General features: G+C 41.2%; 1 protein-coding gene across 3 annotated transcripts in view; it reads left to right on the top strand.

Moving 5' to 3' along the window:
• HS1BP3 (HCLS1 binding protein 3) overlaps positions 1 to 25937 on the top strand; it is a 44945-nt gene that overhangs the window by 7713 nt on the left and 11295 nt on the right. For all 3 annotated transcript variants that reach the window (XM_083372380.1, XM_083372381.1, XM_083372382.1), the window contains exons 3-5: positions 2844 to 3051; positions 3866 to 4070; positions 24607 to 24764. In XM_083372380.1, the coding sequence (XP_083228506.1) occupies positions 2844 to 3051; positions 3866 to 4070; positions 24607 to 24764 (571 nt within the window). The remainder of the gene's footprint in view (positions 1 to 2843; positions 3052 to 3865; positions 4071 to 24606; positions 24765 to 25937) is intronic.

Genomic DNA, 25937 nt, shown 5'->3' on the forward strand with positions numbered 1-25937 from the left:
TTACTATCAGGAAATTCCTCGGTATTCAGCCTGAATCTTCCTGTTTGAAAAGATTTTAAACCATTGGTCTTTATCCTGCTTACTTTTAGCAGAGAACAGGTTCCCCCACCCCTCGCTTTATGAATGTGATATCTTTTAGATATTTGTAGACTGCTGTCATATCGCCTTCTAATCTTCCCTTTTGCAATCTAAATGTGTCTGATATAATTGTTCCTTTATAGAGGATGGCTTCCTGAACACTTATCCTAGTTCAGACATGTCAAACACAAGGCCCGGGGGCCGGATCTGGCCCGTGAAGTGGTTTCATCTGGCCCACGAAGCCATCCTGGAAACAGTGAGGGAACGGCCCCCACTGCCTTGGCCCTGGCCCAGAGACCCTCCTCCTGCCAGAGACCCTCAGATCTGTCCCACTCCTGTCCAGGCCCCCATAGGCACCCTTGATGCAAACGATGTAGAGCTGGCCACGCCCACCTAGTAGGCCATATGCACTTTAGCCACACCCACCCAGTAGGCCACGCCCACCCTGGGAATACCCACCTGGCCCCCTGAGGGCAACCACAATGCTGATGCGGCCCTCAATGAAATTGAGTTTGACACCCCTGTCCTAGTTGTTCTTCTCTGAACCCACTCCATTTCTCTTTTAAAGTGCAGTTCCCCCAAATTTAAGTACAAGACTCCAAGACAGGCCTTTCTAACAGTACAATAAAGCCACTACCTCCTGTAATGGATGCAGTGTGCCCATGTTTCTATGCATTCACCTTTTCAGCTCTTGCATTCTATATGCTTAGCCATGTTCACCCTGGTGATATTTCTTACAAACACTACTTACAAAACCATACCTCTAGAGTTCTGTACCTATGCATTTGATTTATCTTTACCCAAATGCTGGACTTTATATTTATCACACTTGGACATAATCCTGATGGAAGAGACTCAGGTCTTAATCTGTCAAAACAACTTTGTAATGTAATCTAAGGCAAAACTCTTGAAGTTTGCTGCAAACAGCGAAAGTGATAAATACCCTCTCCATTCCATTCTGTAAATTATTTATGAAGCCATGTTTTAGTCATGGAGGCAAAAATGGCCTTTTGGGCAGTAGTTTTTTTCCCCTCCTTAATCTGCAACCCTATCCTTTCCTTCTTTTCCTTCTGCTTCTCCCTTGCCAAGGCAACGGAGGATAGGAATGGAGGAAGTTTGTCTTAGCTTCTCTGAATTCTGAAAAACCTGACTGACCGCTCACTGCCAGAAGCAAAATACTTATTTATGATAGCCTTTTGTATCATTCATTCCCCCCCTCCTTTTACTTTTGACTGTGGCTCTCAGCATGCCATGTTAGATGGAATTAGTGCTGTCTTGCAAGACTCTTTGCTGAGCATATTCCCCACCTAAAAATCTATGCAGAGCCTATAATCCGTAGTATTTTATTCTCCTTCCTGCTCCCAAAAGATGCTTAATGGGGGAATCGCCCATCTTTTGTGGCAAGGGTAGGTAGCCCACATGATCCCTTAACTTCGTCCCCTTTATTGCAGCTCACAGAGACCCCATGATTCTGCCAGCAAGGTTCCATGGAAAGGCTGCTGGATATATTTTAATTAAATCTGTAATGTTTTAAATAGTAATAAATCTGTTTTGCCCTTGATATTATTTTTTTTTAAAAAAATAAGCAAATTCTCCAATTTAAAAAAAAGGCAGGAGACTGAAAATATTAGTCCATCTGATGATACCAGATTAATTCTGTCTGGCCTGTGCCACGGATGCACTTGGAAAAAAAATAAGATTTTGAATATTTCAGGTAGTTTTGGGACATATTTTGATTTCTCCCTCATACTAAGAAAATCTAGAAATTTAGAATTCATTTTCAACTAACCAGCTTGTTTTCCATGCTTGGTTTTAAATCTGTTGCTCAAGCTAGTAACACAGCTTAAAACTCCTATATTCACTAGTATGTTCTTTGTCTCTGGATCCAAAACAACCAATAGCTTGGGCATCTGATCACTGCCCTGATACTTGCCAGAACTCACAGAGGCATAAATATGATTATGTTCTTTCAGTGTATCAGCTTACTGTAAGTTGCAAGTGGACTATAATAGTGTCTATTCTTTGGAATTATTATATCCTGATGTCACCAATATTTAGAATAATTTCTCCGTCTCATCATCAATAGTTGGAAGCTTCTATTAGATCTTTTAGATGCCTACCAAAGACCCATTTCTCCCAAACCTTTCCTCTAGGTCAGAGGTCCCCAACCTTTTGGGCACCAGGGACCAGTTACTTGGAGAGAGGCTTTTCTGTGGATCAGAGGGGGCATGGTTTCATGTACTGCCTGCATCCTGCAGATGGGCCTTTGCTTGTTTGTGCAGACCAGTTGCTGGCATGCTGCGGCCCAGTACCGGTCCACGGACCAGGGGTTGGGGACCCCTGCTCTAGATGTTACAATCATTCCGAGAATATTAATAGTCCAGTGTGCTGAAATCACCAAGTTCACGTGCTGCAAGAATGGAAATCTACAGGAAGTGGCACAGATCTACAGTATTTTTGTCACCCACAGCATCACTCATGATTGGCAATAAATTGGCACCTTTAATTGTGCGTATATTTTAAAATACAAACTTTAAAAGAGATCTATTAAACTGCTGGGAGGCTTAACCCATTTATGTAGTTTACTCAAAGTCACTAAGATAAAAACTGAAAATATTGACCCTAGTTATTCCTGGCCTAAGGTAGTTGCCCATATATGATGTGTGGAAAATATTGTATTTTTTTTTTCAGAATTGTTAGTCTGATCTGTTACATGTTTATGCCTGTCACTTAAAAAATGAATATTTTTTCTCCCTACATTGCAGGTTTCTAAGAAGTACAGTGATATTGATGAGTTTTATCAAAAACTTGTCACACGTTATCCACAAACCTCTCTGCCCCCCTTGCCAAGAAAAGTGCTTTTTGTTGGAGAATCTGATATTCGAGAACGAAGAGCTGCCTTCAATGAGATTATGGGATTGATTTCTAAAGACGTGGCTCTTGCATCGAGCCCTGAGTTACTGGAATTTCTGGGTAAATTAAAGCAAGTTCTTCACACTGAGTGGAATTTTAATAAATGGATCAACTCTTGGAACTTTGCAAAATCAGCAAAATGCTTCCACTTAAAACCTATGTTAAATTCTCATTGTCACAAATAACTAACAGAGGATACTTTTGGTTTGCTTCCCTACAAATATAATACTACAAATACACAGTAATATGCTATCTGGATGCGAGAATGTTAGTTTCAAATTGTTTTCCGGGGGATTTGGTAGTACAAAACTATGGTTCAAAAGTGCCTTAAGTAAAATATATTTATTGCCACAAATTATTTATATAGTGTAGAAATGTGCTGTTTCTCCCATAAAAAGGCCCATTTTCTTCCAGTATAAGAATACTGGGTAGCTGTTGGTGATACTCATCGAGAGCAGGGGTGTCAAACTCAATTTCAGTGAGGGCCGCATCAGCATTGCGGTTGCCCTCAGGGGGCCAGGTGGGTGTGGCCAGGGTGGGCGTGGCCTACTGGGTGGGCGTGGCTAGAGTGCATATGGCTTACTGGGTGGGCGTGGCCAGCTCTACATCGTTCGCATCAAGGGTGCCTATGGGGGCCTGGGCAGGAGTGGGTCTCTGATCTGAGAGTCTCTGGCAGAAGGAGGGTCTCTGGGCCAGGGTCAAGGCAGTGGGGGCCGTTCCCTCACTGTTTCCAGGATGGCTTCGTGGGCCACATGAAACCACTTCGTGGGCCAGATCCTGCCCCCGGGCCTTGTGTTTGACATGCCTGATCTAGAGAAACAATAGCTGTCTATTGCGCACTGCTGCATTAATTTTTCTCTGCCTCTTTTTACAGGAACCAGATCCACTAGTGTCACTGATGTCAAGAGTAAAAATCTTCCCAAGAAGGAAGAAGAGGATGACGAAACCGAAGGATTTGATTTTTTCAAAGAGGAAAAAATACCTGATGTCATTTCTCAGTTCAGTTCATTTCAAAGCCAGGATGCCAAAAAGGAAACAGAAGAGGAAGAGAATGATGTGGATCCACTTGGTGTCCTCAAGTATGCCTTTTCATTTTTGTTTTTTTTTCCTTTTCCAAACCTATTGTTGTAGTTGTAAAACTCCAGATGACCATCAGGCAACCCCAAAGTGTTAGGGTTTTTTTTTTCTTCCCTGCTCTTTGCTGTCATCAAAATTCTGAGTTTCTGCAGCCCAAATAGCCAAAGTGAATTCAGAATTCATTGCTTAAAAAGCATTTTAGAACCCCCAGTAGTTGTTCTGAGGATTACTAAAAGAAATGCAAAACAACTGAAATAAAGGGAGGGGGAAGCGTGCACTTTGCATACTGACTGGTGAAAGTTCAAGCAGCCTTTGGATTATGAACTTAGTACTCATAAATTAAACTATTACCAGTAAAAGAGTTGGAGCAAGTTGATTATTTCACCTCTTTTGTAAGCCAACACAATCAAGGTTGTGGACAAACGGAATAAAAATGCAGAAGAAAAGAAAGACATACAAATAGTAGAAATCATCTAGTAAATGGCCAGTAGAAACCTTCAATCTTTTGCAAAAGCCTGGTGGAATGGTATTGTTTTAACACAGCTGTACAAATTATCAAGGGGAAAGGGATTGCTTGAACTTCCAGGGGCAAGAAGTCAGATGTTTGATATATGAAACAAGGTAATTTTCCATATTTTATGGCAGCATCGCTGCCCATCAAATATTTACGTATTTACACTCACAAGCACCCTTCCAGTCTATAGCAAGTCAAAAAAGCGATTGCAAAATAGAAATAGAACAACAATAATTTTTTTTAACTGTCAAACTCCACCACCCATTTCTGTAACTACAACAATAAAAGACACATTGATGAGAGGTCTTAAATAAATGCCCTTCTCAGCCACTCAGTTTTTAAAGCTTCTTAAAAGCTTGGTAGTGATAAAGCTATCTGGATTTTTAGTGGGAGGTGGTTCACTGATTAAAACAACAGACATTTCTCCTGGATTTCACACCTCATGTTGGGGAGGAACTTTAAGCATCCTTTATGTTACTAGATCAGTAAGAACTACTTGAAGTCAGTGGCTGGGTAGGTACCCAAATGCTAAGCCTTGCAGGGCTTCAAAAGTTAAAGCCATTCTTAAACTGGAACACTGAACTACTGCATACCTGGAAGCACTCCGGCAGAGTATTGGTATTAATATGTGAACATTAGATCTTATTCAAAATGCAAGCTTATACAGCTTGCAGAATACAGAATAACAGAGTTGGAAGGGATCTTGGAGGTCTTCTAGTCCAATTCCCTGTCCACGCAGAAGACACTATCATTCCAAACAAATTGTTGCCCAGTCTCTTCTTAAAAACCTCCAATGATGGAGCTTGTACAACCTCTGGAAGAAGGTTTAGAATTTAAATAATTAGTCCAAATAAACTTTCTGATCTAAAAGGTACAGAAAAAATTATTATTCTGGGATCACCTGCAGCAAAGAAGTAGCAGTCTTTTTCAGAATTTAACTTTAAGGCCATATATTTTAGAGGGACGTGGGACTCTCCCTTGACTGTATAGACATGTTCTATTGTATTTTTATTGTATTGTATTTTTAATGTAACAGCCAGAAGTCCCTAGTAGTAATAGTTTCTATCCCCCCCCCATTTTTAAATTTTGCTTTCTATTTTTCTTTTAAAATCTCTTATTTCTTTGTTGAATTTTATTTCTTGCTTTTCAACTTTTTTGGCTTTGAAAATTTCTCAGTTAAACAAACGTTCTTTTTCTTTATAATTTTTCAAATATTGGTTTGTTAATATACAGTTTTTCTAATTGGGTCATCTTTAGTCATTTTGTACAAAGTAAAGGGCCTCAGATATCCTACTAAGTGGACATAGAAGCCTACTAAATTAGGCAATTTAAAAATTGAAGTTAATTGCTTTTATGAGGAGCTTATATGTTTCCTACACAAAAAGATTTCCATTCTAAATTAGAAGAACAAGTATATATCAAGTATTATATTAGTGGAAATTAAAAATCTGTGTGAGATAGAATAATTTAGATTAAGAGTCACCAAAATTTGTGGCAGGATGAGAAATAACTGAGCCAGAAGGATATTTTTTAATACTTGTGATTGAATATTTTGTTAACTATATTGCATTTGTTACTATGGCTCTAGTAAACATTACCCTGATGTTCTCCATAAGTGTTTTGAATATGCTTTTGATTTATCTGTGGATTAGATAACTATGACTAGAAACTTGAATCAGGTTTAGATCCTTTTGATACATCAACGCCACTCCAGCTAAATTTAACTCCCGTACATGGAAAGTGTTAATAAGCTGATATTCTGAAGTTTAATTTGATGGCTTACAGCATTTAATTCTTCACAGCATGATGTGTATGGGCATATTCAAATTCAATTCAGGCTTATTTCCCATTTGATTATTTTTTCAGTATTTCACTCTTAAGTGATTGGTTATGTGGAACTGATGGTTGAGCATTGTAGGAGAAACATTAAAATGAATGCAGTGGGAATTGGGTACTTCATCATCATTGGCATCCTTCAGTCTCAAGAGACTATGGTATCGTGCTCTGGAAAGAGGTCCTAAAGCAGCATCTGTTGTGGCTAAAAAGGCCAATTCGAGAGTGGCAGTCCCTTCCACACTGAGGGCAGATACAGTCTGTCCCCTGTCCAGCCCTCAGATTTCAATAGTTCCGGGACTGCCTCTTTGCCTCAGCCTGCTGCACAAGTGTCTCTTCGAATTGGAGAAGGCCATGCTGTGTCTTTAGCCTCCAAGCTGAGCGATCAGAGATCAAGGTTTCCCAGCTGTTAATGTCCATTCCCAAGGCCTTTAGATCCCTCTTGCAGATATCCTTATATCGCAACTCTGGTCTCCCTCTGGGGCGCTTTCCCTGCACTAGTTCTCCATACAGGAGATCTTTCGGAACATTAAAATGAATGCAGTGGGAATTGGGTACTTAAGTGTATATGATAAAACAAGGGGAGATAGAGTCACCTGCTCAAGAATGAAGGGGTGTTGAATGAATGTTGAACCAGTACAAAATATAGTAAGTGCCTTGAGATAATTTGGTCATCTAAGGAGAAAGAATAAGAATGAAATACAAAGCAATTATATGAGGAAGAATAAAGTGAGGGAAGGAGAAAAATTAAGGAGGCTGTGGCTGGAGGGAGTTGATGAGATCTCCAAAAAGAGAGAGGCCAAAAAAAAATCAATTATAAAATGGTATTAGAACATAGAATATAGAATAATAGAGTTGGAAGGGACCGCAGAAGTCTTCTAGTCCAGGGGTCCCCAACCCCTGAGCCGCAGCCCTCTAACTGCCTTTGTGGAGTACAGGGTTAGTCTTGTACATAACAGCTTTACTTTAAAAAAACAACACCTTAGAACACTAAAAAATTAAACAAGCAAGGGAAGGAAATCTGGTTGCCATCAAGAAGGATGCCAATGTGCCCATTGGTGTTCATGACACCCAGATTATCTATTCTTATGTTATAGAGTTATAGAAATAATAACTGAGATACAGAAAATATTAATTGGATGCCTTTTCCTATAATATAAAATCAAACCTTTCTCTTCTGAATTCAGGATTTTCAAATAAATATTAATATTAGGTCTAGTAAATGTCTTCATGTGGGTATCAAAAGCTGCAATGAGAATAAATCAAATGTTACAGTTGCATGCAAATGTTCAGGTAGTCTTGATCACAGTCTATGTTTCAATAAATCACAACTGTGTTAGAACAGAAGCTGATACAACCTCAAGATGGAACAGAATTAAATATGATGTCTTCATGGATATAATTTGTAAGTTACCTAAGTGCTTTCTCCGGTGAATTCCTCCGCCTGACATGGTCAAAATGAGTGAGACATGGTTTTTTTTTATTTTGATTTAGTACTAGTTTGTTCTTATGATTATACAGTTAATAAGGGAGGCTGAGAAAGATGATTAACTTGTTAGGCCTATAGTTAACCAAAAGAAGACAACTCCCTGGTTAACAGATATTCTCAACTTCCAGCTAGCAATTTCAACTATGAAAAACATTGCTAAGACACAGGAGTTACACGAAGCTCTTAAAATGAAAGCAGAATCGGAAGAAAAAAATTCACTAGTATTGAAAACCAGTCTATTTTGCCAAACTGAACCTCTAGGTCACTGCAAGGGATCTGCTGAAACGTTTAGCAGACATTAGAGTAGATGTCTACAGCAGGAGTCCCTAACCCACAGTCCGTGGACTGGTACCAGGCCTCAGAATGCCAGCAACCAGGCCGCACAAACAAACAAAGTCCCATCAGTGAGATGCAGACAGCACACAAAACCATGCACTCTCCGGTCTGTGGAAAAACTTTTCTCCACGGAACTGGTCCCTGGGGCCCAAAAGGTTGGGGACCTCTGGTCTGCAGGATCACTACAGAACAACAATATGCATAGGAAATGTATCTGAAGGAAATCTTTTCTCATGTTAAATTGTCTAATTTTTGCAGAAGAAAATATGCTCGATATGCTTAAAACATTTTGGAACAAAGTACTTTGGACAAATGAAACGATTGAACAGTTCAGCCACAATCAAATATAATAAATTTGGAGGAAAAAAAAGGGTGAAACATTTGAAGGTAAGAATAGCTTGCCAAATGTTAAGCACAGCTCAAATATTTTTTTGGGTTGTGTGGCATACGGTGACATATGCAATACTGTGAGCTAGGAAGAAGAATGGATTCAATTTATCCTAAAAGCTAACGTCCCATAGTCAGTAGAGAAATTGAAGCTGGGAAGAAAAACAAACAAACTGGGAATGTCTTTACAATTCCCAGCCTTGAATATTATTGAAAATCTCTAGGGATAGTCTCAAACATGTAATGCGTAAAAAGAGAGTTAAAAGTATGTCTGTTCTAGAAGAGTTTTTTTTTAAAGTTAAAATATTTCAAAAGCAAGAATAGGAAGATAGTTACTTCATTCCAGGTAAATGTTTTATGCTGTTACCTTACCATGAGTTCTTCAGGCTGAAAGAATATGCAAACTCTGCATCTACATATTCATTGTTACCTTTTGAATATTTAAATAGCCGCAAGTAAATAAAAGCACATTCAGATTTGTGTAGAGACTTGTCTATTTAACATACTGATTGACCAGGGAGTTTGAACATTTGCATGCCACCATACCAAATTGGTTTTATTCAGACTGTGACGTTTGTTGCTTAAGAGAAGATATTTAGCCTTACGTTACCATTTTTTTTAAAAAAAAGTTTAAATCAGCCTCTGTTGCCAGCAGATAACATGTAGATGGTGAAACTATTCAAATTCTCTAGCTCCATCAGGAGCAGATGTCTGAGTACTCTGGGCACCGTTTAGAAGATACAGAAGATGGCCTCCGTGATCTTCTCTATTGATGTAGAGAGCAATGAGGGAAGCCTCCAAGAACTGCCCTTTCAGAGTAGGTCAGGTGCCTCAGTGTAGATAGTCCCTGTGGAGACACACTTTCTTCCAAGTTTTCTGAGAGGCAGGGCCAGTGACCTCTGAAAGCACGCGGCAAGGGTGTGTGCCAAACTGATAAAAGCAACGTTGTGGCACTGCACTGTGAGATCCACCCTTTTGTACATCTGGTGCACCATCACAGAGGTGCATAAAGAGGGCTGAAGCTTTCAGCAAGTGCAGCGGTGCCGCTTTCATCATTCCTGTGGCTGCCGATGAACAGGCTTAAGCGAGACAGAGAGGCTTTGGCGGAAGAAGGCTCAGGCTTTGGCGGAAGAAGGCTCAGGAAGCCCTTAGAAGGCCTCTTGGCAGTTTGACAGCCACGATTCATTTCAAGGGAAGCAATTAATTGCATTAGTATTGATCAATTCTGTTTTGAACAAGTGCCTCGCTTTTAGCATTTGGTCATCACGCTGTCCTAAGCAATCTTGGCTTTTGAAGTAGTTTCTAGGCCATTTTAAATGGTGGAAGGAAATGAGAGAACAGGCTTTTTGTGATAAATTTATTCAGTGACTAATATCCCGGATGATACCCTAAATAACAAAAAACAGAAGATTGTTTTGATGTATAAATTGAAGTCTGCATCTCTTTAGCTCAGATGTGCTTGTGTTTTTTCAAGTAAGGTTGCTGAAGGATCTTTTTTTATTTTTGACAACCAAGTTACAAGCCAAGTTCTGAAGGTGGGCTGGCCATTATCTAGGGCCAAGTGACATCAGCCCTGGCCATTCTTCCAATCCCAGCCATTTGTCAAAACCACCCCTGTTGGTTAGCAGCTTTTATCAATTATGATTTTCACTTGACCTTGGCTTCTCTCTTTCTTTCTAAGCGTGTGTTTTTATCTGGCATTCATGTAGGAAAAATCCTCATAAAAATTATAATGGAACCCTTAGTTTGATCAAGATGCACAAAGTAAGTTTATAAGCAGTTTCTCTGCACAGTATTCTATCTCCAAAAATAAGGTATTGTAGAAACTGTCTATAAACAGATACCTCCAAAAATAGGAGACATCAGGATTTATGAAGGTTTTCTGAAAAAGGAAACACACATGCCTTTCATGAAATGTGGTTGTTTGTTAAATTTGTACGCCACCCAACTCTAACAATGCTGGCAGCTTACAAGTAAAAACTTATATTAAAAAAAACAAAGAATAAAGAATGGATGATAGCAAAGATAATAAAAACTGGGTAGGAAGGAGGGAAGGGGAGGGAGGAAGAAAAGAAGAAGGGATGGGGAAAGGGAAGGAAAAAAAAGAAACAGAAATGAAATACAAGAGGGTTTCATGCGCTCTCCCTAAAAGGCCTGGGAGAGGAGCCAAGCCCTCAAGTCCTTTTGAAACACCAGCAGGCTGGCAGCCTTCTGGATCTCAGAGGGAAACCTGATTACAGAGGGCAGCCACTGCTGCAGACAAGGCACACTTCCGTGAGTCTGGAAGGAAATGTTTTCAGCCCTGACAGATCAAATTGGCTGGGCAAATACTACGGGCTGTGATTTCTCTAGATCCCCTGGTGAGTCATAAAGGTGTTACCAGGTAAATGGTAGTTTGTGTCATACTCAACTCTTGTGTCTTTGGGCTGAGTCACACTGATCCTTTGGACAGTAGAAAAGTAGCTGCTGGCTATTATCTTTTTTGGGGGGGTGGGTGGGGAAGATTTTGCTATTTTCCAATCTAGTCTACAGCCCTGAGATTTTAGCATAGTTTCCCATCCAAGAATCACCCAGATGCGCTTAGATTTTCTCACAAGGTAATGAAAATGTTGAAAGATACGTATTTATTTTATTTTATTTTTTTAATTCCATTTATATCCCACCCTTCTCCGAAGACTCAGGGCGGCTTACAAACTTAGCAGTAGCCTTCATTCTATGTATATGTCTGCTTATTAGGGCTTTCACACACACACCTCCCCCCAAGCGGCATTATTACAAAGTCAGCTTAATTGCCCCCAACAATCTGGGTCCTCATTTTACCTACCTCGGAAGGATGGAAGGCTGAGTCAACCTTGAGCCTGGTGGGATGAGAACCTGCACTAATTGCAGGCAGCTGGTGTTACTTAAGGAGGCATTAGCCCACTGCTCCACCAAGGCTTGAGTGCTGATGAGGCCTTGGTTTAATTTACACAACCCAGTAAGAGCACAGCAAATATAGAAATACTTCTCCAGGCTATTTTTTGTTTTGTTTGTTTGTTTGCTCCTTACACTGCATTTTGCCATTTACTGTAAATGACAGTTTCCGTAAGCTGATAGGCAGAATGTATCTTGATAATGGAACAGTGGAAAACATCTACATGCCAATTCACAATAACCCAATAATTTTTCCCTCTGTGTTGGAAAAAAACAACAAACAAAACTCCCCCAGGTACCAGGTAAAAGCAATTATCACAGAGGTATGGTGATTTTACAAAAATTGCCCTGAATATAGATGATACTTCCAATTAAAAAAAAAACACCCGTTAGAGTACGCGTGCAGGAAGTTTGTTCCTGCAGTGCCAAATAGTACTTTAGCCCCAATTAACTCATTATTTCTTGATTTGGTCTCAAGGGAATACTGTTCCTACAGTGGCAAACACTTTTTCAACCCCAGTTACTATTGTATTATTTTGCTGGATTTACTCCTTTAGAGTTTAAGGGCAGAATGTATGCAGGGTGGGGAAATAGGAGAAATAATACATGAATAAAACCAAGTTTGTATGCCTCGGCATGTATATTTATCAAATTTATATAGTTGTCTATTTCATCAGCATAGCAGAGTGAGCGCCTGTTACTCGTCCCAGCTTCTGCCATCCTAGCAGATCGAAAACACGTAAAAATGCAAGTAGAAAAATAGGGACCACTACGGTGGGAAGGTAACAGCGTTCCGTGCGCCTTTGGCATCTAGTCATGCCGGCCACATGACCATGGAGACGTCCTCGGACAAGCGCTGGCTCTTTGGCTTTGAAACGGAGATGAGCACCGGCCCCTAGAGTCGGAAACGACTAGCACACGTGTGCGGGGGAACCTTTACCTTTACTTTTATTTCATCAAAAGTGACTCTGAGCAGCACACAGCCATCTACATTAAGAAATAAATAGTAGAAAACAAATATACAAACCCTTGGGTGAAATGAGAAGTTGTGCAAGGTCCCTCTAACCACATTTGCCACCAAAGATGGTCTAGTCCTGAAACCTAAAGCCTGCAAATCCAGAGCCACTTAATCTTGCCAGGGTTCAGCTGAAGCCTGTTCCCCATCCAGAACCTCACAGCCTCCAGGCACTAGGACCAACATTTGTGGAATCACTTAATTCACCAGAGATGGAGACATACCTCACTGATGATACCTCACCCCATGGCAATGGATGAGTTCATGCAATGGCCTCATGTAGGTGCTAAAAAAAGTGAGGAGAGAGCACTTGGACGCATAGTAGGGATCAAGGCTTGGATCCTCCTCCCTAATATAGCATATTTAATAATGTCCCTTTTTTCAAACCTGACATGTTGGCAGAATTACCATCTTTGCTTAGCTTGAGTATACTGCAAATAGGCGCTAAGCATTTTTTTCCTGCTATGTCTTCATGGTTTTGCCTTCATCTCATCCATAACACATACTTGAAGTGGCTTTAAGTCATCCATAGCTGTACTGAGGTTTCCTTACTTATCCAGGTGCATCTGTTGTGCTTTCTCAGCTACTCCATCCTGAGTGTAACCATGTCAGTTCCTATTGGCCATTTTAGGCTGATTCAGACCTGGCCACTCTGCCTTGACCTTTAAGTGCTATTTTCCATAGCCGTTCTGGTAGGAGGTCCTGTGCCCTATCTTTGCATCTGCAGGAGACATGGCTGTGAAAGAGAAATTAACATCTGTCTGGAAATGAATGATCATCAGGTGTATTTTTAATGTCAATAAAGGAAGATGAGAATTTTTGAATGAGAAGTAAACCCATATTGACAAATGACCTAGCAAGCATTGCTGGGTTCAGGAAGGGAATTTTCCTCCCACCCTCACACATATTCCAGAAATGAGGGATTAGAACTAAAGTATCAAGGTCAATCCAGGAAAGGTGGCAACCCTATATTTGGGCCCGTAAATATCTTTTTTTAAGTGTTCAGAAAAGAAAAAGGACATGCATAGCTTTGCTTTGTTACAACTTTTAAACTAAAACAGCAGGAAAACATATTTTTATAGCTGTTACAGCTAGTATATCTGAAGATAATTATATAGTGAGCTAAAGGCCCATCAGTTGTAGCATTACATTTTTCCCCAAACATTTCAGCCTCAAAATAAATCTCATTTCCAAGGCCTATCAAAACTCCCAGCAAGCATTTTTAGGGCAATAATTTTAAATGTTTAGTGTATTATATGTATACAGAATACAGTTATGGGGGGGGGCAGTTAATATGTTAACGCCAGTGGTTCATAAAGGTTAAACAACTAACAAACGGTACATGAGGTAAAACGCTGACAGCGGAACACGAGGGAGTTTTGACAGCTGTCAAAACTCCGGACTCGCGCATGCGCACGAGTTGACAGCTCTCGGCTGTCAAAACAACACAAGCCGCCGCACGAGGTTCCGAACTGTCAAACGAACCGCAAAGCTGATTGGAGGAGAAAAGAAGCGGGAAGAAGACCGGGTAGTGATTGGACTATTCGACCAGCACCAGACTATAAATAGCCAAGTGTTCCTATTACTTGTTTGCTCTGTTCTAATAAACGTGTTAAGGTTACCAGCTGTCTGGAGTGGTCTGTCCAGCCACTTTACTGGCGACGAAGGTGGGATACGCTTCACGAGCTGAAGTCACGGCCAGGAAGGCAGTTCCGGCCAACTGAGCTAGTCACTGGAAGTTTTAACTTCCACAGTGAAGCGGACCACCGAACCTTGACAGCATGGCTAATTTCGGACGAGTGAGAGAATTCGACACTCACCACCCCGAGCGATGGGAATCGCACCTGGGGCAGGTCGAGGGGTTTCTCCTCGTCAGCAAGATCACGGATGACAGAGCCAAAGCAGCAGCCCTTCTCTACATCAGCGGGCCACCCGTCTATGATGCTGCTGTCGGGCTATTCAGCCCCGTACCGATTACCGAGGTCCCATATGCTGAACTCATCGACCGGCTTAGCAAACACTACATGCCGGCTCGCTCGGAACTGTACTGGCGAGTACAGTTCGCCCAGCGAAGACAGCGGCCGGATGAAGCTGCGAACGACTTTATCGCAGGAGTCCGGCACGCCGCCCGAAGCTGCAACTTCCCTGATTTAGAAGAGCGGATCCGGGACCAGGTGGTCATCGGCCTGAGAGACGAACGCCTCAGAAAGAAACTCACGTCAAAACCTGAGATGACGCTTGCCCAGGTCTCACGGGAGATTTTGGCATACGAGGACAACCATAAGAAGTCCCTCAACCGAACAGTGACGGAACCCCAGAGCAGCGTCCACCAGGACGAAGCATCTTTCAGCGACGAAGAATCCATAGACTTGACCGACACTGATGCCATACAACGCCGTATGGAAAGAAGGCAAAACAGGCGCAGTGACACCAACGTCCGGCCCAAGCCAAGAAACTTCGCGCCAAGTGAACAACGCAACGCCTGTGCCAGTTGTGGGGGCAACCATGCCCGGGCCAATTGCCGGTTTAAGAGCGCTAAATGCCACAACTGTGGCAAGACGGGCCACATCAAACCCGTCTGCCGAAGCCGCCCCCGTGACAATCTGCATGAAGTTGAGGCTACCACCCCAGGTACGATCTCCTACCGAGCCAGTAAGGGTAAAATGCCAGAAGTGTTAATAGAGGCAATCGACAGGGTGCACAATTTGAGCCCTAAGGTAAAAATCAAAGCTAGGCTGCAAGGGGTCCCGTGTGATATGGAGGTGGATTCAGGCTCAGCTGTAACACTAATCTCATTTAAGACATTTAGGGAAGTCTGTCGGAACAGTAAAAAAATAATACCGTTAGAACCTCCTCAGGTTCAATTGGCAGACTACCAGAAAACTCCAATTCAGCTCAAGGGTAAAGCTAAGGTCTGGGTGGAGTACAAAAAATTCAAGGGACCCCTAGAAGTAATAGTCACCAGTGGAAACCGCACTAATCTGATAGGGTTAAATTGGTTTAACCCCTTAGGAATCGCCATTACTGGCGTTAACGCGGTACAAACGTCAAACCTCGAGGCCGTCTGCAGAAAGTATGCAGACGTATTTGACGGTTCTTTAGGCAAATATACAGGTCCGCCCATCAACCTTAACTTAAACCCCGCCATACAACCTGTCAAAATTAGGGCCAGGAGGGTTCCCTTCGCCCTCAAACAAAAAATTGAGGATGAATTGGAACGCCTCGTCAAGCTGGGGGTTTTAGTACCTACGGAAGGGGGCAGCTGGGAAACCCCCATCGTAACACCAGTAAAACCTAATGGACAAATCAGAATATGCGCTGACTATAAGGGGACCGTGAACTTAGCGCTTAATGCCCATGCTTACCCCATTCCAGCAGTAAGAGATGTCCTAGCTTCTATTCGCTCAGGCGCCATTTTTGCGAAATTAGACCTCACGCAGGCGTACTTGCAGTTGCCTGTGACAGATGACACTGCGGTCGCCCAGACAATTGTCACACACCGCGGTGCATTTAAAGTGACAAGACTACAATTTGGCATTTCAGCAGCCCCAGGCATATTTCAAAGTATCATGGAAAAAACTTTAAAAGGAATCCCAGGAGTTTCCCCTTACTTCGACGATGTACTCATCGCCGGAGAAACAGAAGCCATTTTAGCTGACAGGCTGTCAGCTGTTCTAGACCGGTTCAGAACGGCCGGATTTAAACTAAAGAGAGAAAAGTGCTCCATAGGAGTTCCGTCTACGGAATTCCTCGGGTATAAAATCGATGCCCAGGGCATCCACCCCACCAATGACAAACTAAAAGCTATTCAAGCAGCCCCCAGCCCCAAAAACAAACAAGAACTTCAGGCGTTTTTAGGACTATTAAATTTTTATCACGCCTTCCTGCCCCACAAGGCTACAATTGCTGAACCGCTTCATAGATTATTAGACAAGGGCAGCCCCTGGTCCTGGTCAAAAGTACACGAGAATAGTTTCCAGTCCCTAAAAAACATTATTTGCAAAAGCTCCACCGTCACCTTATTCAAAGAGGACGCCCCTGTCTGCATCGCGTGCGATGCATCTCCATATGGAATAGGAGCCGTCTTAAGTCACCTAGACCAGGATGACACTCAAAGACCCATCGCATTCTATTCCCGAACACTTACTAAAACGGAAAGGAATTACGCCCAAATTGATAGGGAGGCTCTGGCCATCGTGGCCGGAGTTAAAAAATTTCACGACTATTTGTATGGCAGACCTTTCACTATCTTCACAGACCACAAACCCCTATTAGGCATCTTTACCTGGAATAAAACAACTCCCCAAATATTATCCCCTAGAATCCTGCGCTGGTCAACCTTCTTATCAGCATACTCTTACAAACTGATATACAAGCCAGGCAGGGAACTTGGACATGCAGACTGTTTAAGCAGACTTCCAATACAGCGTTTCGACCCAGACCCAGCCCCCGCAGGCGGCATACTGGCTATCAATGAACTACCAGAATGCCCCCTAACAGCAAAAATCATTGCTGACAACTCCGTTAAGGACAACACGCTCAGCAGAGTCCTGCGATGGGTCACAACAGGATGGCCTCACAAGTGCCCAGAGGAAAGGTTCCGTCCATTTTTTTCCAAACAATTAGAACTAACCTCACACTTAGGCTGTTTATTATGGGGAAACAGGGTGGTGATACCACATTCAAACATACAACAAACTTTAAGAACCCTTCATGAGGGACACCCAGGGATGGTCAAAATGAAGCTTCTTGCCAGGAGTTATGTATGGTGGCCTGGAATTGACAAAGACATAGAACAACACGTAGGGGGATGTTATGCTTGCCAACTAACGAGAAGTGAACCACCCCAGGCCCCAGTTCATAAATGGGAAACGACAAAAAATCCTTGGTCCCGCATCCACCTAGATTTTGCGGGACCGATACGAGGACAGAATTTCTTAATAATAGTTGACAGTTTTTCCAAATGGCTCGAAGTGATTCCCTTAAATAAAATTACATCATACTCCACTATTCAAGCACTTAGAAAAGTTTTCGCAACACATGGCCTGCCAGACGTCATAGTTTCTGATAATGGGCCACAATTCACTTCTCGTGAATTTCAGATGTTCGCTTCGAGGAACTGTATTAGGCTGGTGACGTCAGCGCCATTCCACCCATCGTCGAATGGGATGGCAGAAATAATGGTAAGGTCCACTAAAGAAGCACTTAATAAGTTCATAAAAGGAAACTGGCACCAGCGGCTTAGTCAATTTCTCCTAGCCCAACACACCACGCCGGGCACCACCACCGGAAAATCGCCTGCGGAGCTTCGATGGGGCAGGAGACTAATAACAAGATTAGACCGTCTGCACCCTGATAGAACATCTAACCACCAAGAACCCCCAACACTACTACCACGAACCTTCTCTCCAGGCCAAACCATCTGGGCACGAAATTACACCAGCAACCAAAAATGGATTGAGGGGGTTATAATAAAACAAACCGGCCCCGTCTCATACTTAATTCATTCAGACTCACAAGGCCAGTTACGCCGACACGTCGACCAACTACGTATCCGCAAGCCACAAATTACACCACCACCACCACAACAACCCCTTTTACCTCCCTTTATACCAAGTATTCCACCTGCCGAAGAGGCAGGGCCACATCAACCACAAGACGAACCAGAACCCAGAAATGAGGCTTCCCTACGACGATCCGGCCGATTACGAAAAGCACCCACATATTTGCAGGACTACGAATGGGAAGGAAGTAACAAACAAACTCATGGGGGTGGAAACCAACCAGGGGATGGGTAAGGGGTGTATTATATGTATACAGAATACAGTTATGGGGGGGGGCAGTTAATATGTTAACGCCAGTGGTTCATAAAGGTTAAACAACTAACAAACGGTACATGAGGTAAAACGCTGACAGCGGAACACGAGGGAGTTTTGACAGCTGTCAAAACTCCGGACTCGCGCATGTGCACGAGTTGACAGCTCTCGGCTGTCAAAACAACACAAGCCGCCGCACGAGGATCCGAACTGTCAAACGAACCGCAAAGCTGATTGGAGGAGAAAAGAAGCGGGAAGAAGACCGGGTAGTGATTGGACTATTCGACCGGCACCAGACTATAAATAGCCAAGTGTTCCTATTACTTGTTTGCTCTGTTCTAATAAACGTGTTAAGGTTACCAGCTGTCTGGAGTGGTCTGTCTGGGCCCGTAAATATCTTTTTTTAAGTGTTCAGAAAAGAAAAAGGACATGCATAGCTTTGCTTTGTTACAACTTTTAAACTAAAACAGCAGGAAAACATATTTTTATAGCTGTTACAGCTAGTATATCTGAAGATAATTATATAGTGAGCTAAAGGCCCATCAGTTGTAGCATTACATTTTTCCCCAAACATTTCAGCCTCAAAATAAATCTCATTTCCAAGGCCTATCAAAACTCCCAGCAAGCATTTTTAGGGCAATAATTTTAAATGTTTAGGGGAGGAAAATATTTCTCAATGTCACTGATATTTTTTTTTAAAAAAAAACAACCACAAAAACAAAAAGACTCATCCTTGCAAAATGCTTTAATGTCCTACATTTACTTTTTTTTTTACTGTTGTGTTTGTCCTTCCATGAATTGTGTTGCAAGCTTGCTTCTTCAATTGCACAAACTAGGAAAATGTGAAATTTAGAGAGATCAGTTACTTGTTCAAAACTATAAAATCTGCTTAGGTTAGAGAGTTTGCCTGTCAAAATAATTATGTTATGGTCTACAAAAACAACAACTGAGTTTACAAAAACATTCTTCAGCTGCAATATATCAAACTTCCAATGGTAGATCTCTCTCTCTCTCTCTCTCTCTCTCTCACACACACACACACACACAACCCAGAGAGAGAGAGAGAGAGAGAGAGAGAAATTCTTTCCTCCATTGACAAATAGCTCTAGAAGTTCACAGTAAAGATGAGTCAGGAGAAGGCAAGTCAATTGTATAAGGACAATTGGGCAGGCGGTTCAACTAGAGAAGACCTCCAAGGTCCCTTCAACTCTATGATTCTATCAGAAACCTTGTTCCTGTCATCTTTTTCTACCTAGAGAAGTTCTTTTGCGTACTTGAGGAGGTAACTATTTTGCTAAGCCACATCCATTGGAAGCCCATTTGGGGAGGGGGCAGGGTTGACTAGACAACCACAAATTCACATTTGCTGGTAGCTTAAATTCTACAGCCGTTTTTGTAGGCATTCCACCTCTCTTCTTTTTTTTTCCTGTAGTGTATTTAGCAACTATCAGCCAGTCTTTTGCAGCTTCATATGAAATGGGACAGTGTGATACCATGAGATGAAGCTTGAGCAAATGATCTTGGGAAAATGTTTCTTTGAGTGGATTGGAAGTGGTTAATGGGTTTTGGTTTTTTGTGTTTTTTAAACGAAATGCAGCACTTTTGAATACTACTTCCTAGATATAGAAAATGAGTATGTTTGGAAAGGCCGATCTTTGGTGAGGTGAGTCTTTAGTCAGAACGACTGATGGTTTGAGGATTTGGGAAAAGAAAAAGTTGAATTTTGAGGTGTTACTGTGCTCTAAAGCAGGTCAAGCTGGGGACAGGATTAGCAACTCCTTTGCAGTTGGTGAGCAACCTTTTTCAAAGTACAGACAGAGATGTGCCGCAGCAAATTTGCTCGAACCCATGCCTTCTTTCTTCTCCGGCTGTAGAGCTGGGGCGGGGAGACCCTGAAGCCTCTTTTGTCTGAAGGGATCGATAATAATAGCATGACTCAGCTCTTCCGCCCCAAGAATTCCAAATGTGCATTACCTCATCCAATGCTCCCAGGCTTCTGCCTGAGGAACAGGAAATGGGTTGAATCATTCAATTCACAGAGCTCTTTTGTTGACAGTAGAAAGTGTTAATGGGAGTAGATTTCAGTTGCCTTTTGTTCATCCCTCCCCTTTCCCTTTCTAATAAGATTCGATTGGGTTGGGCTTTTGAGAGCCTTATTCGTAGTATGTAGATAGATGATTGTGAATATATGCGCTCCATCTTACAAATAAAGTCATTAAAACACATTGGAATTGATGTGGCCAGTACTCTTCTGGTATATCGAAGTATCCTTTGCTGGTTGTCACTGGCTTCTAAAGCAAGGAGTGCCTACTTTAGCTCTTTGTTTCAGCTGGATTTTCCCTGCTTCTGCTGCCATACAAGCAATATCACTATGTAACAGCAGTAGGCAACTAGCCGTAATACAGTGCAAATAAATGCTTAAATGGACAAATCATCAGTTAAATTTATTTCAGACAAAGGTGGCATTCAAGAGCATGAGCCTGACCCCAATGCAGCCGGTGATTTGTCTATCTGGCCAGTGAGTTGAGACTGGGGCTCTGAAACAGAAATTTGCAATTTCTTTCCTTGGAACAGTTCATGTCCCATCTCCTACCACACTTACTTCTGTCTGTCATTGCTGTTACCCTTCGGTCAACCTCCAACCTTCTCAGCTACCAAGTACCCCATGTCAGATAATAACAACCAACCGAAAGCCAACTAGAAAAGAGATACAAACCTAACTAACCCCACATTGTTTCCCCACCATTCTCACAATGGAACACCTCCAACATGTTGTTTTCTTGACTTTTCAGTGCTTGTTTCCTGGAAAGGGGATCGCACTGAATATGCTATAACTTACCTTTCAGTAAATGTCATTTGGCTTGTAAATTCAAGCTTTGTGTTGCCCATTTTCCTTTGTCTTGTTTCAAAAAAGCATGCTTAGAATGGCAGACTAAGTACAATGCAATTCCCATGGTTTCGATGTGCCAACACAGACTTAATTTACATTGTAAAATCTTAAAATAAGTCTGGTTCTTTGACACAGTTATGTTTATCTGTATTTTAGTAGTATGTTTTATTTTAGTAGTATGTTTTCCTTTTTTTTTTTTACTGCCTGGCCCAAAATAGTAAGAAATTAGAGAAAAATACAGAAGAGTGAAATCTGTGCTTATCCTGTCTCTTTCAGACCTGTAGGCATTGTACAGACCCTGGCCAGATTTCAAAGAACAGTGCAACTAGCAATAGCAATAGCACTTAGACTTATATACCGCTTCACAGTGCTTTTACAGCCCTCTCTAAGCAGTTTAGAGTCAGCATATTGCCCCCAACAACCCGGGTGCTCATTTTACTGGCCTCGGAAAGATGGAAGTCTGAGTTAACTTGAGCTGATGAGAATCGAACTGCCAAACTGCTGGCAGCCAGCAGTCAGCAGAAGTAGCCTGCAGTACTGCATTCTAACCACTGCGCCACCACAACTAGCTCTGAAAGTCCACTGACAGGGACTTTTACTTGGACCAGCTAGGGACAAAGCTACTACTCATGGTAAGCCTCATGTGGAATGAGGAGAGCCTAAGAAAGAGGGAGAGGGGAGAGAGGGGGTGGGGCACCTGTCATTTCTTAATAGAAATGCTTAGGTGACAAAGGATATCCATGAAGCTATCATCTAGCTTTAGTCTTACTTTACAAAACCAAATATAGCAACATTCAGAGGAAGTAAGTAAAAAGAGAACTGAGGTGCAGTCCCTATTTAGGAAAGGCTTTATCTTACATTGGGTTTTAAGAGCTTGATTAACATTGCATTTATAATTTCTTAATTATTGTAATTAAGCAAATCGAATTTCCTATCAACCTTAAAGCAAATTTGCACTAATATTGCAGTTTATGAAGTCAGTTTTATCTGTTGCTTTTTCTTCTACAAGAAAGTTATGACCCAACAGATTACTTTAGCAAAAGACATTGCATATGCATTGTACTGTGAACTAACTCTAACCTGAATTGGCTTTATGTATAAAGAGCAACTGAATAACTCATTAATAGGAAAGACTCTTGGAAAATATTGTTCATTCTTCTGGTAAGAACACATATGCTGCGTAAAGTGACACAAATTAAAGGAATATGTATTAAAAATAGTATTTTAATATCTCCAAAGCAATGAAAGTTATTCAGCAAATGGAAATATTTGTGTCTATATTTGTTCTAAACATGCTTTAGTACTAAAGTATCATTTTCCTACAGAGTTTGAACAGGTTCTGGGAACATTGCAGTTTTATTTACTCAGAGTACTAGCAATGAATCAGCAATGAGTGGAATGACAATGATGATTGTAAGCTCATGACTTGTTTAGCCCAGCAGCAACAAACTCATAGAAAGAGGCTTCCGTATTTCAACTTTAAAAAAAAAAAGAGGCACTTGGAGAAGTTACAAACAGTGCTATGTGAGTGAGCACTGACAGCTGCGTAGGCATCTGTCTCTTCCCATGGAACATGTTATGCTTTCTCAGCTCTTTTTCTTGATGTCATGCTGGGTATATGGGCATTTCTGATCAACCATCTTGTTCTGTGTTCTCTCCCTGAATTTAATCCCCATTACTGGAACTTGGCAGCATAACCAGCCTTATTTGGAAGAAGGCATTCATTCAGTCACTTTGAATGACTTTGGGGTTGGACGTATTCTTAATATAATTTGCTCTTGAATTTGGACATTTTATGCCACTGAGAGATATTCTCAGGGCTTTTTTTTTCTCATAGAACGCTCAGAAAGGATTTCCGGCGCTTTTTTTGGATGGAACCTTGTAGGGTAGGCAAGGTGGGTTGTATGACATGTGTGAGTTCCGGCACCTTTTTCTTTTACAAAAAAAGCACTGGATATTCTTATCAGAATGGCTTGTGACAGCAGGAACTTGCTATATACAAATTTAGGAAGCCTGGTACCTCCATGTTTTGAGGTAACTGGAAATGTGCATTGCTAGTTATGTCAGTCACCAAGTTGATCACTGATGCCTATAGAAAAGAAAGTTGTAAGACGTCTGGGAACAACACTCTCCCTAAGTATCAGTAATGGTTAAAATTAGTTCTTAATCAAGTTTAGTTTAGCAGTGGTATAATAATAATCTCCCAGGTTTAACATTATTTCATTCTTAAATATATGCCTGTATAGTTCAGTTTGGTTCAGTTATTTATTTATTTTTCAAATTTATATGCCACTCATCTTGAGGTGCGTATACTATATACGGTTATGTAGTATCATGATTTACTATATCTTGTAGTCCTGGGGGGAGGGAGAAAAAGCCTCACAAAGTCTGTCCCCAGATTCTCCATCTACAACATTCATATTTAGTGGGCTAATGAATGCTTTGCTGAATTAATTTGAGCTATGCCTTCCTTCTGTTCTGCACCTTGTACTACCATTACTTTCAGAAGACATGGAAATGTTTTTATGAATTGTCTTCCATTCCTTATGAATAGCTGGGGGCACATTTTCAGTATCTGTGTAGTTTTTCTTTTTCTTTTCTTCCAGGTAGAATAAAATTTGCTGGTTTTGTTTTTAAAAAGGCTTGAACAAGTTTGGATATGGATATATATATCCATATGTGCGTGTGTGTGTGTTTGTGTGTGTGTACATTTGTATACTGCAGTATATTATGATCAACTATAAATATTCTTCCCATTTGTATCTTTCATATGTCACATTTAAAGCAGATGGCATAGAAAGAGTTCCTTCAAAATACTTCATGATTACAATGTAGACCATTCAGTGTATATATGTGTATGTATGCGCACATGCCTTTGAGCTAGTGTTGACTCCTGGCAACTGCCTCAACAAGTCCCTGCAATTTTCTTGGCAAAATTTCAAAAGTGGTTTGTCATTGCCTGCTTTTTAGAGCCAAAAGAGAGTGACTGGGCCAAAGTTCCAGGTTTTGTGCCTACAGTGAGACTAAAACTCACAGTCTTCTGGTTCTAGCCTACACCAAACTGACTGTAGGCCATGCAGATCAAGGACCAAATTAACATTGGGAGAGAATTGACATTGGGTCAGGATGAGGACCCTTTATGCTATTTTCAATAAACTTTCAGAACCCTGGAGCAATTCAATAGAGCAATTCAAGCATGGACCAATGTCAGCATGTTTCTTCTTTCATGGCTAATAAAATTAAAGTCATGACGTGGTTGAAAAGGGTCAACACCAGCACGCCAAATCGAAATCCCTACTGTCAGAAGGTTCTTAATAATTTCTGGTTTATTATTTAAAAATTTAGATCTAAAAAACTCAAGAAGCCCATGTCCTCACCTGCTCAAGAAGATAAAACCAAGTTAACGATTTTTCATGAAGAAGTGGATTTGGGAGAAGAACTATTTGGTACATTTGAAGATTTTTCATCTCACAGCAACAAGAAGATATTGGCAGTCAAAGAAGGTATTAATGAATATTCAAGTTGCTTGTTATATACTCTATAGCAGATACGTCAAACTCATGACGTCACATGACGTCACACAATGTATCGGGTCTTTTTCTCCGTTGCCAGCAATGGGGTGGGTGTGGTTTTGGGATGACGCCCCTGCTCTATAGGATTAAAAAAAAGTGTTGCAAACTATGGAATCTTTGGCTATAAAACTCTATCTTGGATTCTGGAGATAGTTACTTAATTCCTTAACTAGTTTTTTTTAGCTAGGTTTATTTATTGCATTTCTATCATGCATTTTCTCTGACAGATCAAATCATGTCTTGGATCCTCTTCCCCCCCAACATCTTATCCTCACATCGGTAACCAAAAATCTCATCCCATGGCCAAGTGAGAGTTTGAACTTAGTACTTGTTCAACATGTTAACTATTACTATTATATAAGTCCTTCATGCATAATGTTTAAAAATACTGAGATAATTAAAAAAAAGAAAACAATACTTGCATCCCATCTGTAAGATACACAGTATCTGCTTAACTTTTCAGCTTACTGTGTAAAACTGGAATGGGCCATTGGTTATGCTTGGTTAGGCTAATTCTCTTAACCCTAACTAATTCTCTTGGTTAGAGAATTGTAATGCAATAATATTTCAAAGCTTCCTCCAAGCCTGGTATAAACTATGCTTCATTTACTATACCTAATGAATAAAATAATTCTATGTTTAAAAAAGAATATAGGTCACTTTTTTCTGTTTCCTATGCAGACGTGAATTGGTATAATAAAATATTTTCTCTCAAAATAGTTTGGCAGTGGAAGTCAATGATACAGCTTAATATAATTCAGGATTCATGGCAATGTGACATAGATCAATCGAATCTGATATTCCCCACTTTGCAAATTTCTTTATTCTTCTATGTGGGCGGGGCCCACTTGAAACTGGATCGTGTGAAATTAGTTCTATGGTTTTTGCCCACCCAACTCAACTTCAGCCATGGTGGCGCAGTGGTTAGAATGCAGTATTGCAGGCTAATTCTGCTGACTGCCAGCAGTTCGATTCTCATCAGTTCAAGGTGGACTCAGCCTCCATCCTTCCGAGGTCGGTAAAATGAGGACCCAGATTGTTGGGGGCAATATACTGATGTGTAGAACCGCTTAGAGAGGTTTGTAAAGCACTGTGAAGCGGAGT

This window comes from Vipera ursinii (assembly GCF_947247035.1).
Source record: "Vipera ursinii genome assembly, chromosome: 1".
Lineage (NCBI taxonomy): Eukaryota > Metazoa > Chordata > Lepidosauria > Squamata > Viperidae > Vipera > Vipera ursinii.